Below are 17,786 nucleotides of genomic sequence, written 5' to 3'. Positions count from 1 at the left end.
GATCCAGTATCTCTTTACAACAGAGTACTATCCAATAATATAAAGGAATAAAATACCAGCATATAGATCATGTATAAATTTCAAAAATACTCCACTGAGACTGACACACACACACAAAAACAAACATTGAATGATTCCATATACGTGAAATTCGAAAAAAGACAGAGCTAACTACAGAAAAAGAAAGTAAATCAGTGATTGCTTACGGTCAGAGGTGGAGATGAACAGGAATCATGAGATGATGGAAATGTTCTGTATTTTCCTTGTAATGGTTAACTAGTTATTTGGGTATATATGTTAGCCATGCCTGGTGCTAACAGTTACTTTTAGAAGTGCTCACCATCCGTTACTTTAAGATTTCATCTTATGCAGTAGAATGGCTAATAATAGGAAAGAAAAGATGGGGCTGGAGAGATGGTTCTCCTCTTGCAGAGGACCTGGATTCAGTTCCTAGCACCCACATCATAGCTAACTACTGTTTCAGGGGATCCAATGACCTCTTCTGACCTCCTTTGCACTGCAGGCATGTGACACACAGACATACATGCAGGTAAAACACCCACACACATAAAACTAAATCTTAAAAAGAAAGAAAATAAATATATTAGTTGAGCATGGTAGCCCACACCTTTAATCTCAACACTGAGGAAGCAGAGGCAGGCAGGAACTCTGTGAGTTCAAAGACAGCCTAGTCTACATAGTGAGTTCCAGGCCAGCCAGGATAACATGGTGAGATTCTGTCTCAAAAAACAAAATAAAAGAAATTTTTTGTTGTCAGAGATGTGGGGAATGGGGACCCTAATGAATGCACTGTTAGTGGGAGTAGAAACTGGTACAGTCATTCTAGAAATCAGTGTGACCATTCCTCAAAAAACTAGAAATAGATCTACCATAGAGCCCACGTATACCAGTCCTGGGTATACACCCAAAAGACTCTTTTTCCTACATATTCTCATCCATATTCATTACCGCTCTATTCATAATAGTTAGGACATGGAAATACCTTAGATGGTCATCAGCTGATGGTGGGGGAGGGATGGGAGAGTAGGGTGAGGAATAGGGCTGGGGAGGGATAACTAACACTACTAAGAATATTTGAAAAAAACACTTGGAAACACACACATTCATATTCATTCATTCTCTTTTCCCCTCACTCCCTCCCTCCCCCCCCATACTCAAATAAAACAGTTGAACTGGAGTTACCCTATATAGCAGATTCTGCACATTCCAGAAGCCATAAATTGCCCACTGTCAGGTGTGAGATACTTGCCTTTGGGTTGGTCAGAGGTGTCCTGGAGACCCCCAAAATAATACAGGCTATTGCCATTGCTCGTTTGCCCATCAGAACTGAACTGGCGAGACCCTGTTGTTAAAGATACTACACGTACTGGCCACAACACATGGAGAAATGAAGTTGGTACTGACCAGAAAGCCCCCTTCCTATTGGCTATTGGAAGGTGTTATACAGTCTACTGTGGAGATATGGGGCGGCGTCATCAACAGTTTTAACCAGCCACAAACCTTGTGAACTACGATAAAAGAGCCATGGCAAGATATGCCCATTGGTGCAATTGTGGCAGGAATGATATGGGTGTAACCAATCTCTTTCTGATTGGACTTAAGGCCCACTCCACAGGAGGAAACACATGCCTGATACTGTAAATATGGCCAACAACGCACAGCTGGGAAAATCACAGGCCTCAGGGGTGAGCCTACTATTGCTTCTCAGCTAAATGAACATAATATTAAACTGCCCTCTAAATTCATATGTCTATACCCAGAGACATATATTAGTTCAGATTTCATACCTCATTAGAGAAGTTTCTTTGTGTACTGGAGGGTAACACAGAAACCTACAACTGGCCAAAGTGCAGGGAATGTGTGTCAGTAGTGTTCAGTCACAAACAGGACATCTTTATCATACTTGCTGCCAAGGCTCAGGAACAACCAAAGAAGAGGTTGGGAGAGGAAGATTAGAATAAGAGGTTAGAGAGGATCAAGAGCAAACCAGTATCTTCTGGACATTACAGAGCTATTGCACTCATGAACTCACAGTAGCTGTAGATGCCTATAAACAATTAAGCCAGTCAACATTCTAGCATGGAGGAAGAAGGGGTTTACAAGCCCTAACCCCTAATTATTGAGGAGCTAAGGACAGGTGACAGCTTCTAAAGGATAGAGACTCAATTTTCTTTAAGGTGGGGTGCCTGGTAAGTCCACCAGGCTCAGTGGATGGCCCCAAGCCCAGAAATATCTGGCCAACACAAATGGATTGGACAGGTTATTAAAAAAAAAAAAGGCTGTGTGGTAGTAGCACACACCTATAATGCCAGCACTTGGGAGGCAGAATCAGGCAGATCCCTGTGAGTTTGAGGCCAACCTGATCTACATACAGAGCCAGTTCCAGAATAGCCACAAAACGGCCACCTCCCCCCCACAACCGTCTGTAAAAACAAAGATATGAAGTTAGGGGAGTAAGGAAGGTAGGGAGTGGAATCAGGAACAGTGAATAAGATCAAAATACAGCATATGACATATGCAAAATATAGTATGAAATTTAATTCTTATGTAAATTATAAATTCAGACTTCATAATTAATTTTTTCCTCTTGAAATAGGCCTTTTTGTGTTACTATTTTAAAAAATTGAGGCCTGTTGAAAGGTCTAATAATAAATCAAGCTTTAAAAACAGATTTGAGGCTAGGAATTCAGATCAATGATAGATTGTTTACCTAGATGTGCTAAGGCCCTGAATTTGAGTGCCAACATTGAAAATTAAGTAAACAAATGGGGGAAAAAGAATGAAGAGTAGCTGCAAATATTGCTGCTATATTTCCCCTAAACAGCATTTCTCTTTCAGTATAAGTCTTTCCAGCAAGAGAAAAAGATGTCACATTGAGAAGTCATAAAATGGTAACAAAAACTAAATACACCACTTATTTTTACGGCCTAACAATGGGATATGGCACCTTTGCATGACATCAAACCAGCCATGGACACCAAACCACACTGTTATTTTCAGGTAAACAAAGACCACTTCCTTAACAGATACGATGCTAGAGGAAACTTAATTTTATTGGCATGACTGCATTTTCTTACTTAACTTTTTCACTGTTGTCTTTCCTCAGCTTAAAGCAGTACAGTCATCCTGAAAACAAGAACAGGCACTGGAATTTAGAGCTAGAAAAATAGGTAAGTGCCTTGAAGTTTATTTCTTTCCCTCTTGTCTTCTCTTCCAGGGAACTTTAGCAAAAGGCATCACCAGATCACCAAGGGAAGGAGTCTGACTAAGCCGTCTGCTGACAAAGGGTTGAAGCTCCCTGATTCAGTCACCTCCAGCTGCCTTGCCACACCTAAGCCATTCTGACCTTTATATTCACAAAAAATGTTGGCCATGCTGGCTTTCTCTCTAATTTTCTCTAGACTGAGGAGTCCTGGAAATGAAGACCAGCAATGCTCTGATAGAAATCTACCTACCCATGATTCTCATTGAGAAAGGGAAATGGGAAGAGGAATGAGAAGGACAGTTTACACAGCTAAACTCAAGTCTAACCCCTTATGAAAGGTGGATTTCCTCTGTACAACTGTTCTGTCAAGCAGAGGATTAGACACTTCACACCTTCTGCTTGAGTAAAAGACTTACAAGTGATTCAGTAGAGAACAACTGTTCTTCCTAAAGTCTTAGGGATGCTATATGCTAAAAGGCAAATTCTGACTGTGAAAGGAATTTCTCAACTAGAGTCAACTCTCATATATAAGTAATGGCATGAAGAAGCCCATGCCTGTAGGTTAAACTCTGTTAGTACCAGGTAGGCAGCTATAGTTCTAAATTCCCACAAGACATCCATGTAGCACTTCCTCTATGTCCGGCAAATTCAGGAATATTAATAACATAAGGCAGCATATGCTAGGCATGGAGTTGCATAACTGTCATCCTAGTACTAAGTAAGGAGGAGAGGTAGGGGGATTTCAAGTTTGAGATCAGCCTGGACTACAATCAGCTGCAGTCTCAAAAAATAGAAACCAAATCAAAACAAAAGCAATCATGAAATGAAAGTCAGTCTAGCTCTACCTCAATTCTAACACTTAAATGTTTTTTCAGAGGAAGCAACATTAACAGCACGCAAGAAGTGTCTCTTGGGTGCCCTCTTGCTGCTACCAGGGCTCTTTTGCAGGGCTGAAATGGAGACTCATTCTATGAACTAGCAGAGAGGGAAAAAGAAAAGGCCAGGACACAGAAAAGGGAAGTTATTTCAGTGGTGGCCAATGACTAACATCCAGTGATTTATAGGAAATATAATCCAATAATACAGTAAAATAAAACAGTGTGCCTGAAATGGTTTTGATTCCAAAAATTATAAAGCATATTTTTAAAAGGGTGGGGGCAATGAGGGGAAGTCCAGATTGGAGCAAATTGGGCACAGATGGGGGATGCAAAGAGGTTTCCATGATGCCCTACCACAAATGTTGCTTCAGTTACTCATCTTCAAGAAACTAGTTTTATTTCCTCAAATTACAATTAGAAAAAAAAAGTTAAAGTTCTTGGAGTACTTTAGTTCAATAGCTTACCCTCTAGCCTCTTATCAGCCACTATTGAAGGCAATAGACATTATGACATCACTCCAGGAACCACCTATTTAGCCACCAACTTTGGACACTGTGGTAAAAAAAACACTTTTCTAGAGTTGTGGCCTTCCTCATTTATACATTCAACAAATACTCTTGTGTCTAAGAAATATCAGCCTTGTGTCAGAACTCCTAACTATCCGTGTCCTGATCTCAAATGTATCTGTCTCTAACAATCTCATAAAGAGCATTAAGATTCTAAACTGTCAACCAGGTGGTGGTGGTACATGCCTTTAATCCCAGCACTCAGGAGGCAGAGGCAGGTGGATCTCTGTGAGTTGGAGGCTAGTCTGGTCTACAGAGCTAGTTCCAGGACAACCAGAGCTGCTACTCAGAGAAACTATGTCTCAAAAAACAAAAATAAAACAAACTAACAAAAGATTCTAAATTGTCTGTAATCCCATGTGTTAAGAGAAGCTTTCCTTGAGAGGAGCCTTCCCGCCCACCTGGTTCCAGATCCGCATCAGTCCCAAATAAACACACAGGAGGCTATATTAATTATGAAGCTGTTGGCCTTGCTTGTTTCTAACAGGCTAGCTCTGACTTAAGTAATTACCCCATAATTGTTAATCTAAGTATGTCTCTTACCGGAGAATAGTTCCAGGCTTCCTACCCCAATGGTGGTTACATCTCGAACCCTCTTGTGTTTCTTCTTCCCAGAATCCTCCTGGATTCCTAGCCCCACCTATCTAGATTCCTATTGGCCAGACAGTCTTTATTGACAAATGCACAGGACTTCCCCAACATCTCTTTTCTGTTTAAACAAAAAGAAAGCTCTTAACTTTAACAGTCAAATTGTATATAACAGAACAGTTATCAAGTAAGAACATAGTTACAATATTTTAGCAAGATTTAAAGAAAATATCATCCATCTCATCCTTGTGAGTCCAAAGTTCTATATGTAGTTTATCTCTTGGTATCTACCTATAATAATTCCCGTCCGGTATAGAGATTCCAGTGGAAGATACTACCTCAAGGTAAGTTAAACAGTCCAACTTTGTGTCAATATTTTGTGAATAAACCTCTAGAAATAATTTGTAAAAAATTTCCACATTCGTTAATATATCATTATATGGATGACATATTATTGTCTGATTCAAATAAGGATACTTTGGAAAAGATGTTTGAGGCAGTAAAGGAAATTTTGCCTCGCTGGGGATTACAAATTGTCCCAGAAAAAATACAAAGAGGAGATTCTATTAACTATTTAGGTTATAAAATAGATGCTCAGAAAATTAGACCACAGAAAGTACAGATCAGAAGAGATTGTTACCGGACTCTTAATGATCTTCAAAAACTATTAGGAGAAATCTCTCAATTACAGACGATTATTGGTGTAGAAGGGCATGATTTAAAACACCTGAAAATGGCTTTAAAAGGACATAAAGACCTAAACAGCCCACGAGTACTATCAGCTGAGGCTGAAAAAGAATTAGAATGGGTAGAAAAGAGAATATTAGAAGCACATGTGGACCGTGTGGATCCAAATCTGGACTGTATTCTGGTTATTTTACCATCTAGAGAATACCCCTCAGGAATATTAATGCAGAGGGAAGACATCATTCTAGAATGGGTATTTCTGCCACATAAACAGAATTAAAAAATTGAAAACATATATAGAAAAGATCTCTGATTTGATATTAAAAGGTAAATTAAGGCTTCGTCAACTGACTGGGAAAGACCCAGCTGAAATTATTGTACCTTTAACGAATGAGGAAATTTCCTCCTTATGGAAGGATAATGAGTATTGACAAATGCACAGGACTTCCCCAACACCATGGAGTAGGATTTTACACAGGGCTCATGATCAAGGAAGTTAGTCTCCTCGCATCCTAATGTAGGGAAAGGGGAAGGACACCATTCTCTCCACCACACAGTTTTGCCCCTCTACTTTATTGTCTGCTACCACGCCCAAAGCTTTTAAATATTCCATGTCTACAATGAAAGTATATTTGAAAAGTAAACACAATAAAGTGTTAGCAGCCAAATAATTTCCACACCTGACTTACTGATGTAAAGAAAAGGTAGTTATTACAAACAGAGCATGATGGTATTGTAGCATTAGAGGACATTGGCAAAGGACATACTTCTTAAGGAAGAACATCTCTGTTGCTTTCCAAATTATAATTCTGCCCCCACATCTATGGAGATGACTCTGGCACAGATCGAAAGGATCTAACTGCCTTGTGGGTTACAAGATCACTTCTGCTTCAGGCTGGAATGCTCTTCTCCAGAGCCCAGGAACTGACATGTACAAACAACCCACCCAGAAGGACACATCCAAGAGGGAATGGAAAGAAAAATGATGGTCCAGATGTTCTGTAATTTGCAATGACTGCCAAATCACCAAGGACCCAGAGTACCTGGGAGGCCAGACTGCGTCAGGCCTTGCTTCCTGGTTTTAGACAGCCAGGGACCCGTGGCTGGGTGGTGACTGTGACAGCCTGCAGACTGGCCGGGAGAGAGCCCGTTAGAAGGGCACCACTGACAGGACTTGGGGGCTGAACACACAGAGCTTGATTTATCACTTCCGTACTCATAAAACTGTGATTCAAAGTGCTGCTGATTAGTGAAGGGTTTAAATCGTTACCCTCACCCCAACCCCCCTCTCCCCACCCCCGGCACAGATGCTGCTACTCAGCCACAACACCCCCTTCTTGCCACTGTCCGTGCAAGCACAGCACAGGGGCCCAGAGATGATGACTCATGTGCTGGGAAATGGAAAAGTGCATCTTCCCACCAACCAGCCCTGCTGAGTGCTCTGTTCACCCCTCTCCCAATGGCAGCCCACACAGTGGGGTCTGGATGGCCGCCTCAGCTGCACACCGGGTACTTGGCAGCACGTCCGCAGAGCTCTGTGTCCCAGTTGAGTGTTATATCCTGTGGCCTGGGCTGTTTTTCCCTGAACCACCCTTGGAGCCTGTGACCCCCTCAGCTAAGGCTCCTCTTGCCTCGTAGAGTTGAGAGCCAGGGCAAGAGCAGTACAGAGAGTAAGGCCAAAAGCCTTTACTTGTCAATCCTACTAGAGGACCCATTTTATGACAACTACAGAAAAGACCTACAAAAATATCTTGGCCACAAGTACTAAATGGTCCTCCTCTATCCTCACCTCCCTCTCACCCATATTTTCTTAGCCATTACTTAACAGCAGCTACAAGAAAAAGACTCACTGGTGGTCTATGAAAAGTACAGATATTCCTTTCCACACAGCAGAAGCTATTGAAAACAGGCTCTTTACATTCACACCTACAGAGACCACAGGTCATTTGTACTGAACTATGTGCCCCAACTCTCCAGCTCATACAGCAGTGGGTGGTTTGAGTAGGAGAGCAGAAAATACAGGGGCAACTAGAGGCCCTGCTTCTAAAGCCCAGTGAGCAGAGTCATTCTGTAGCTCTGGCTGGCCAGGAACTTGATAAGTAGACCAAAATTAAAGGTGTGTGCCACCACACCCTGAGAGCTTCCTTCTTGGTAACAAAATTTCCCTCCCTTTAAGACTGCACAGGCTCAACAGGGCAGCACTACAAACTATTTCCTTCTTCTTAGAAACCACTGCTATCCCTAAAGATTTCAGGCCTTCTTGCAGTCCCACTTAGGCAGTCACCTCAGGAATAATTGACTAAGTTGAGAAAGGTTCCTACACCTCTGTGATCTTGCCCACTGCTGAAAATTCTGGATGTTGTTATCAGCCAGCTTGGTGGGGAAAAGTCTTCCAAAATTCAGAAGTGACTGAAAACTCAGGCAAACTAGCTAAGGAACTCCTCAAAAACCAAGGAGAATCCCTGTCTTTAGGGAAGGTGTGGCACACTCATTCATTAGGAAGTTCCCTACCAGCAGCAAGAAGAGAAGCAGATGGACTACAGGATGAGAGGAGAAATCTCTGAGAAAAGGTACAACCAAAGAGCCAGTGGCACTTCTAGAAACATTAGATCTGCTTTATGACACAGTCTCCATGGGGCAATTCCTACTTCCTGGCATTGCAGATAAGAATCTAACCAAACATTCTCTGTTGATGCTTTGGAATGACTCCTTGGCAACATGTTGTAAAGAAACACAAAATAATGTCATTCATACTACATATTTCTATCAAGTCAAACCACATCAACCTTACCTAAGTGGGGTAGAGGGAGGGGAAGGAATCTTAGAAACATCCTTCAAATGTGACACAGTCATCAGAACATTTTAAAACCCTACCAATCGGCCCTTCCCTCCTCCTCTCTCCACCCCATTAAAAAAAAAAAAAAAAAACACCAAACGTTCAGAAAAACACTTCAGAATGCATACCAGTACACTAGCCAAATTCTGGGCCTGGTGAGTTTTGTACTTCCAGATTTGAGTCACCAAAGCTCATCAATTCTCTGTTCTTACTCTCTGGCAGGGTCCCATAAGGGATATCCCATAGGGAACTAGACTTTTCCATATTGAACAAACAGCGCACATGAGTCCAGAAACAGCAATTCCCAATCCCTGCCAAGCATTCGGTCTCCGGAACGAAACATTTCAGCAATGCCTCTCCCTTGGGAGAAAAACTGGTCTGCAGCCTCTAAGAGGTCTTGCTGCTGCCATTAGCATGGCCAGATGTTCAACAGCATCTCTAGATTTTTAAATTAAACTTTATGCTCATGAATCTCTCCTTTTTTCCCACTCAGGAACTACAGTCTTACAGAATTCAGAGACTAAAGATCTAAGAAACAATAGTGGGAGGGAGGGAGGGAGGGAGGGAGGAAGGGAGGAAGGGAGGGTGTGTGTGTGTCTGTGTGTGTGTGTGTGTGTGTGTGTGTGTGTGTGTGTGTGTGTGACTGTGTGCTTGGGGGCAGTAAGGTAGCATAGGAAAGATACTAAATTCAACTCTGTCTAGATGGAGAAACTGGATTTTCCTTACCTTTCAGCTGGGAGTTATGTACAGCAAACATGTTGATGGTCATAAGCTGCAGCATACGGGTACTTCCAATAGGAGATGGGCTATGTTGCAGCAACACTTGGAACTCCTTAAGGACCTTCTCAGCCACTGCAGGGAATGTCTCCATCCTACAGATAAAGAGAGCCCATTATTGAGGCATAACCTTAAAAGCACTTGGAAAAATGACTCCCTGTTCCCCAAACAGAGAACTAATATCAAAGAAGTTTCTTATCCTACAAAATCTTCCTGGTATCCTAGGACAAGTGTTCAAAGTTTAGAGATGAAAACAATTACTGAATAAAATGGCTATAACACCTTGGCATGCTATTTCTTAACCCACAATATTAAATGGATTCAAACTGGCATGAGTTTCTCGTTGAAACAGGTTTCTAAATAATAAACACATTTCCTTTAAGCTCTAACACCTAAAAGTCTCTGATATGAAAACTATACTCTAAAAGGAGTCTCATCGCACATGTAAAAGATTCCTTACTGAATAGAAAGAATTACTTTAGAAACAAGACATGGTGGCTCATGCCTACAAACCCAGAAATTCAGTGGCTAAGGCAGGAGGATCTCAAGTTCAAAGACAGTCTAGAAAATACAGCAAGAGCTTGTCTAAAATTTAAAAACAAAAAGAATAAAAAAAGAACTTTAACATTGTTCTGCCTTCTTAGGTGCTACCACAGTCACTGTCCACCCATTGGTTCCAAACTTCCCCTTGAAGAACCCCAAACCTAGGGCCTCCAATGGTCTGTTTCCAGTCTTTCCTGTGTTGCTATTCTCCCTCTCACAAGCCTCTACTCATCAGGGTCTGTATGTTTTCAGGCCAGTGGAAATACAATGCCCTGGCCAACTGCCACTCCCAATACAGGAAGAGCCTGTAATGTAGGGAGGCAGAAATCCAGCCAGTGACCTAGGGCTCCTAAGGAGAGGTCATTCAAACCAATGCTTGCCAAATGTGGCCACTGGATCCTAAACAGTGGTGCATGCCTAGAGCTCCTTTGGCAACAGGAGTAAACCACAGCTGAAATCCTCTGAAATAAAAAGCAAACTCAAACTTGGTGCTAGAGAGAGAAACCAGGCACACAGGTCTTAGGGCTATGCTGAACAATTCGTGGTCAGCAAAGTATCTCTTACCGCCCCCCCCCCCATTCCTGCCATCAAATTGCTTGTGGTGCACTGAGGGGTGCAGTGGGGAACAGCTCTAGTCGGATTAATAGATAGCTTCTGGAAAGCCAAGGCAGGCAATCAATCCTTCTCAAACCCTGGAGAAAGGTGGTATGAGTTTCACCCCAACCTTAGTCTTTATCATTGGACAGCATCCTCCCCAGATAAGAAAACCCCAGAGTGTTATGGGAATTTTGGCAATCTTTATACCTTGTCTTTAGATGACAACTCGTACTGCTGACCTTCTCGTGCCCAGAAGCCATGCCACAGCTCCAGGTCAATCACAGTTTACATTCCATTTTGCCTCTGCTCAACTGTCCTCATTCTCACTGGCACAAAATATGCCATGCATTTGCTTTCCACACTACCCCCAAGCCATTTAAGTGCCTGCCCCAAAGCAAAGCAAAGCAAAGCAAAAAAACTTCTCTCTAAAAACTTCAGAGCTGCTAAAACTCTCGATAGAATAGGAATGGCAGGGAGTGATGTTTGTGGCTGGATTGGATCCATTTTTCCCCATGAGCTATAACCAAGGTTTCATTTTAAATCCTGACACTGTGCAGCACTCTCTCTGGATGGAAATGGGGAGGGGGCTAGTACTTCTCATTACAAGAAGAGCAGAGTTCACTCTGCAAGAAAAGCAGCCACGCTGGGCAAGTTTCAAGGCCATGTGTCTCCATGTTGAAAGGCAGTAGAAAGCCAGCACAGAATGACAGGACTGAAGTGTCGTGTGGGACATGTGTCTGAGGAAGCCTCTTCCCTGGGGTAGGAACTGAAACAGATCCATTAACACTCCAGGGGTCAGACTAATGTCTGAAATGAATACAGGTCAAATGTTCACATTTTCTTTATCAGAAATTTTAAAAAACAAAACAAAAATTAAAAAACCTCCCTTTGATTAGCACAACATAATTGAAAGAATCAATTGGTAAGAATGTAAATTAGTCTCCCATATCAAATATAAGAGACTATGGCTCTTTCAGAACTCAGGAGGCATAGGCAGGCAGATCTCTTTGAATTTGAGGCTTGTCTTGTGTAGAGAGCAAGTTACAGTCCAGCCAGGACTACTGAATGAGACCCTATATTAAAAAGTGAAACTGAGGTCAGGCGTGGTGGTTTACGCCTTTAATCCCAGCACTCGGAAAGCAGATACAGGCAGATGTCTATGAATTTCAGGATGGCCTGGTCTACAGAGCAAGTTCTAGGACCACCAGAGCCACATAGAGAAATGCTATCTTAAAAAAAAAGAGACAGAGACAGAGACAAAGAGACAGAGCGAGAGGGAGGAAGGAGAAACAGAGAACTTGTTGGGGGTGGTAGTATTACTCAGACAAAAATCAGTGTTGTTAAGCAAAAAATGAAGAAAAAGGTGACAATTAAAAGTCACCTTTCCAGAGGCAAGAAGATCTCTCTGGGTTCCTGGTCTACACAGTGAATTCCAGAACAGCCAGGACTGTAATAGAGAAATCCTGTCTCAAACAAACAAACCAACAACAACAACCAAAAGGTCACCTTTCTAGGTTTCAATAATGAGACTTCTATTTTCCAGATTTTTAACCAAAATTCTTTTTGATTTAGGTTTCAAACTATAAGTAGTATCATGTCTTTTTCTTTAAGAAACATCTTTACTCCTTATCTAAATATTGCAAAAAAAATACTAAAACTGACAGTATCTAATTTACATATTAACGTATTACACACACAATGCAAAACCCAAAGCTGTATATAGTGACATATATCTATAATGAATGCTAGCTCTGAGAAGGCTGAGGCAGGAGGATAGCTGAGTTTGAGGCTAGTCTGAGCTATTACATAGTAAGACCCTGTCTAGAAACAAAACAAATAAACAAAAGTAGGGGGAACCCACAAAAATTTATTTTTACAAATACATATGTAAGTATGCAAAAAGACCTTGAAGGACATATAATCCAACATCCAATGTTCCCTCTTTGGACAGCACAGTATGGAGGTGGGGGTGAATTGGGGTAGAGTTGAGAAAACTTTTAACCTTAGCTATAGTTTTGGGTTTTGTAAGAGTTTCTGGGTGTTACTTATGAAATAATTATAAAATTTAAGACAAGAAGAAAAGAACCTGGGCAACAACAATAAAGGGGGAAGAAGAAGAACAGAGAAACTGTCAGAAGTACCTAAAACACCCAGACACCTGGGGGCCAGGTGCAGTGGTATCTAGCACCTGGGAAGTTGATAGACTGGAACTGGAGGGCTGCTGTGAGTTCAAGGCCTGCCTGGGATAGCTATGGAATTCAAGAACAACTGGACAACAGTGTGAGACAAACAAACAAATAAAAAAAAAACAAAACAAAATCAACAAAAACATCTCCAGCAGCATGTAACCAGGTGAGGGAAACTTCAGTACATATCCAGTGAGTAATTGTAAAGCAGTTTAATATGATTATTTTTGCACATACACACAAAAAATGACCCTAAAATTTACACTGAACATTAAAGTTATTCAGTTATTGCTGGCTATTAAGAATATGAGTAACTAGCCAGGTGTTGGTGGCGCACGTCTTTAATCCCAGCACTCGGGAGGCAGAGGCAGGCGGATCTTTGTGAGTTCGAGACCAGCCTGGTCTACAAGAGCTAGTTCCAGGACAGCCTCCAAAGCCACAAAGAAACCCTGTCTCGAAAAACCAAAAAAAAAAAAAAAAAAAGAATATGAGTAACTTAAGCATAGTGACTCCTGCCTTTAACCCAGCACTAAGGAGGCAGAGGCAGGTAGTTCTCTGTGAATTTCAGTCCAGGTAAGTACCAGACAGCCAGAGCTACATAGTGTCAGGAAAACAAACAAATAAAAACAAATATGAATGACGTTTTACTTTTTCTTTTTGCTAAGTTTTCTAAATATTTTACAATCAACATTGTATAATACAAAAAAAGTTCCTGTATCATGAATACTTCTGAGTTTGATATTTAAAGACACTTAGTAATTTTAAAAAATACTTTATTTTTAAAGAACTCAAAATCTAAAATAAATATATGGGTTTTTAAATTCTAAGACCTTGGTGCAAATAGAATGACCAGGCAAGCAAGCACAAACTAAAGTGGTTAACTTTAACCAAGGCAACAACAGGAAGCTAATTTTCCAGTTGTCACAATTCAAGAGTCTACTCTATAGTCTGCCAACTTCTGACCCTCAGTTGAGGCCAAGTGCAGGTCTGACCTGCTTTTTGCTGAAAAGCATCTTTGGCTATCAGAAGCCTCCAGGCAACCCTGATTGACTCCTCTTCCAGAGGCCAAGAGGGCTCTGTTCCTATTCTTTCAAACCTAAGAACAGATATAGTTTTCAGAGCATGCACTTCACTGACTTACGTGACTAACTTATGAGCTCTAGAGACACCTTGTCTCATTTGATGGCAGTTTCCAAAGACCAATCTTTCAGACAACACTGAGACCCAGACTCAAGAATGCCTCAGACAGTGACTAACAGGGCAGGCCCAGCCCCTCAGACACTGAGGACATAGCTGGGCTAGACACATTCTCTACAGAAAAGAAACAAGCTTCCTAACTTGATTCTCAACTTCTTAATTCTCTAAAAATTTAGAACAAAACAGGAGCAAAAAAATTTTTTTTAATTAAACTATGCCACAGGGTTGAGATGAGAGAAAACATCATACTACTATAGAACAAAGGAACTAGAATGATCCACTGCTAGGAGACTGAGGTACACAAAATCTTCCGACTTGTTAACTCTGGAGGCCTTCTAACTAACCATTTTTTTTTTAATCCTTGGCATTTAATCTCATTAAAACCTCCTGTCAGTTGATGTCAACAGTAAGCAGAATTGCCTTGCACACAGTAGGCATTCAAATATATACAGATACAACATGAACCCCAGGCATAGAGAGACCTAAACCAAGGAAACAGTGTCAATGCTTTTCTAGAAAGGGAGGTGCAGGTGTGCCTTCCGCTGATCTCCATTACAATCTCCGGAGTCTTAATTCATTTCCAGTGCCTCCCACTATTCACATCCTTTTGTTCATTGGGCATCGGTCCATGATGTTAAATGTAGCTTGCACTCACTGCTTTTATAGGCTTACAGAGTTCTACTTTTGTTTTTCATTTTTTTAAAGATTTTTAAAAATTTTTATTTGTGGGGGGGGGGTTGTACACAGAGGTCAGAAGAAGTCATCTAATCCCCTGAAGTTGAAGTTATATGGGAACTGGACTGAACCCAGGCTCTTTGCAAGACACTCAGCACTCAATAAGCCATCTCTCCAGCCTCTATCCCCTCCCCCCCCTTTTTAACAATAGGAACGTTACTGCAGTTTCTGTCTTGCTGAATTAGTATTGGGCTCAATTTCCTCCTATCTCAAGAACAGTATGAGTGGAATACTCATGCAGGGACTGAAGTATGCATAGAATTGATAGACATTTTCTTCACTGAAAATGAAGAAATTTTTCTCTTTTTTGTTGTTTTTTGTTTTGTTTTGTGAGACAGGGTTTCTCTGTGTCGCTTTGGAGCCTGTCCTACAACCAGCTCTTGTAGACCAGACTGGTCTCAAACTTGCAGAGATCTGCCTGCCTCTGCCTCCCAAGAGCTGGGGATTAAACCACCACTGCCAGGCTCCATGTTTCACCTTTTATAAAATAAAACTGGATCAACTATTTGGGGCGGGGAGGGTTGAGGCAGAGTTTCTCTGTGTAGTCTTGGCTGTCCTGGAACTTGCTCTGTAGACCAGGCTGGCCTTGAACTCACAAAGATCTGCCTGCCTCTGTCTCCCAAGTGCTGGGATTAAACATGTGCATCATCACCAACTGGCTTCTTTAAAAAAAAAAATGTTGTGTATATGTGTGTTGGTGCACATGTGCTCCAATGACTGTATGAAAGTCAGAGAATAAATTGCAGAAGTCAATATACAGCTGAACTAAACAAAGCTTCTGTCACTGGAGCACATGCTGGTAGAATCATGGAGACGTTAGAAGCAACTAACACATGTAGTTTATTTTTACCAAGTAAATTACTGCACATTTATTTCTAGTAGTAGAGATTCTTTATCTTTTGGAATTTCTCCAATTTTTCAAAGTCATTTCAAAATCTAAAATATCCTTGAAATAACCAAAACTGTCACTCTTGCCCAAGATGATGCCAGGTGAGTACACATGAAACACACTGCTACTCACAATACATAAGATGGTTTTTCTTACAGGACAAAGCCTTTCAGCATCTCAAAAGAGTAATGAAAAGTATGTGGAAACTAACATGACTCCTATTTTCCTGAAGGAAACCTATAGCACTACAGATAAACTTACAAGTTCATGGCAAAAAGGAAAAGGAAAATGCCATAACAGGATATTTGCAATACGAAGCCAATCACCTCAAAGGGCAGCTCATAATAAAACTTCTAATTCAGAAAATATTAAACCCAACAGGAATCTAAGTATGCTGGTATACTTGGGAATTCCAGCACTTAAGAAGCTGAGGCAGGAAGGTCACAAATTCTCTGGGCTACACAGGGAGACCCTGTCTCAAAAAAGCAAAATTAATCAAACAAAAATCAAGCAGCAGACATGTCTGGAAGGGCTGTTGGTTTTTCTCTTCAATATCCTTTATCCAGGAAGGTCAAAAAACAGAGACACTCAGCACATATGTCCTTTGACAAAAAGATACTTTCAGCTGGGCATGGTGGGGCACGCCTTTAAAGCCAGCACTCAGGAGGCAGAGGCAGGTGGATGTCTGTGAGTTTGAAGCAGCCTGGTCTACAAGGTCAATTCCAGGAGAGCTAGTGCAACACAGACAAACCATCTTGAAAAACCAAAAGAAGGTACTGTCAAGCTTTTGGATGATGAGTTTTACTTTGTCAGGAAAGAATCTTCTGATGCACCAGAGGAACACTCAAAACTGTTCCCAGGAACTTAAGGGGGAAATACTAACTTTCTGCACAAACTGCCTTCCCCAGGACTTCCCATGGACAGGTAAATCCATGGAGGATTTGGGACTTACTGAGATCAGCAATGTGGCACAGGGGATGAAACACAAAGGAAGGGGGATGGGTCAGAACACAAAAGCAACTGTTACTCCTGTTTTTGAGGAGAAATAAGGAAATAAGTTTTTCCCCAAGGAGAACCCCTGGCAGCTGCACCCAGGGATGCAGCATGGCTATCTCAGGCTCACTAGGGACTAACCGAAAGACAGTAGTGACAGAAAGCCAAGGGGACAAGAAGTGGGGCTGGGAAAACACCGTCCTTAAAGTTTTAGGAAAGAAAAGAGAAAAAAGAGACAAAGAGAGTGATATCTCTCCAACTTCATGAGCACAGCAGGAAAGAGAGTGAAGGGAAGGTGGAGGCCTCTGAGAATTCACACCCTGTGCCCTCAGTTACAAACACAAGCTAGTTGCTAACAATATTAAATTCCAAAACGACTTGTAATGTAGGGAAATAAAATAAACATCCTGCACACTTACCCAATCCGGGTAAACAGCTTCCCATGGGCATGGAGAAAACTGAGGATGAACCTTTTGTTCAGCTGCATGGGAAAAAGGGAGAGGAGAAAACAATTAAACTTTCCCCAGTTTCCTGTTACTGAATACAGTCCCCAGTGACACAATAACCTGGCCAGGGTCTAAAGGGGTGGGCACTGGGGATGGGAACCAAAATGGACATGCCCAAACTCTCACACATACCCAGGGCACATGCCCAACAGCTGCAGTTCAGCAAAGCCAAGGTAACAGAAGGCTCAGTGAGTGGACAGCACCCTCTGCTGGCAGAGACACCCCTGTACAGAGATGGAAGCATCCAATCTGAACTGATGAGCAGGTTACAGAGGATGATGCCTTCTCCTTTCTGTGGGATCCAGAAACCACTACTGGCTCCTTAATAATGGGAATGAAATTCTGACAGAAATAGAGTAAGTGATTTTAGAGAAATTCCTGATCCTATTTATGAGCTATTTCTCTATGTAGGAAAGCAGGTCTCTTTGACAACTAAGGTTAAGGTATTCACGACTAAGGTGGCTCATCAACTACTAACTTTTGAAACTGGAGTTCTGTTCTGGATCACGAGCTGAAGATTAGAGCATCTACAGAGACCAGGCATAAAGCAGGCTGGTGGTGACAGCAGGAACCTCTCTCCCC

At 41.6% G+C, this 17,786-nt stretch overlaps 1 protein-coding gene across 2 annotated transcripts in view; it reads right to left on the bottom strand.

Moving 5' to 3' along the window:
* The window catches only part of Smg6 (SMG6 nonsense mediated mRNA decay factor), a 237,654-nt gene that overhangs the window by 160,854 nt on the left and 59,014 nt on the right, over nucleotides 1-17,786 (bottom strand). For both annotated transcript variants that reach the window (XM_040749136.1, XM_040749135.1), the window contains exons 9-10: nucleotides 17,118-17,179; nucleotides 9,508-9,653 (exon numbers count right to left, since the gene is read on the bottom strand). In XM_040749136.1, the coding sequence (XP_040605070.1) occupies nucleotides 9,508-9,653; nucleotides 17,118-17,179 (208 nt within the window). The remainder of the gene's footprint in view (nucleotides 1-9,507; nucleotides 9,654-17,117; nucleotides 17,180-17,786) is intronic.

The sequence above is a fragment of the Mesocricetus auratus genome, unplaced genomic scaffold, assembly GCF_017639785.1.
Source record: "Mesocricetus auratus isolate SY011 unplaced genomic scaffold, BCM_Maur_2.0 Super-Scaffold_100007, whole genome shotgun sequence".
Classification (NCBI taxonomy): domain Eukaryota; kingdom Metazoa; phylum Chordata; class Mammalia; order Rodentia; family Cricetidae; genus Mesocricetus; species Mesocricetus auratus.
Note: the sequence above shows the minus strand (reverse complement) of the source record. Positions and strands in the feature narration are given on the sequence as shown.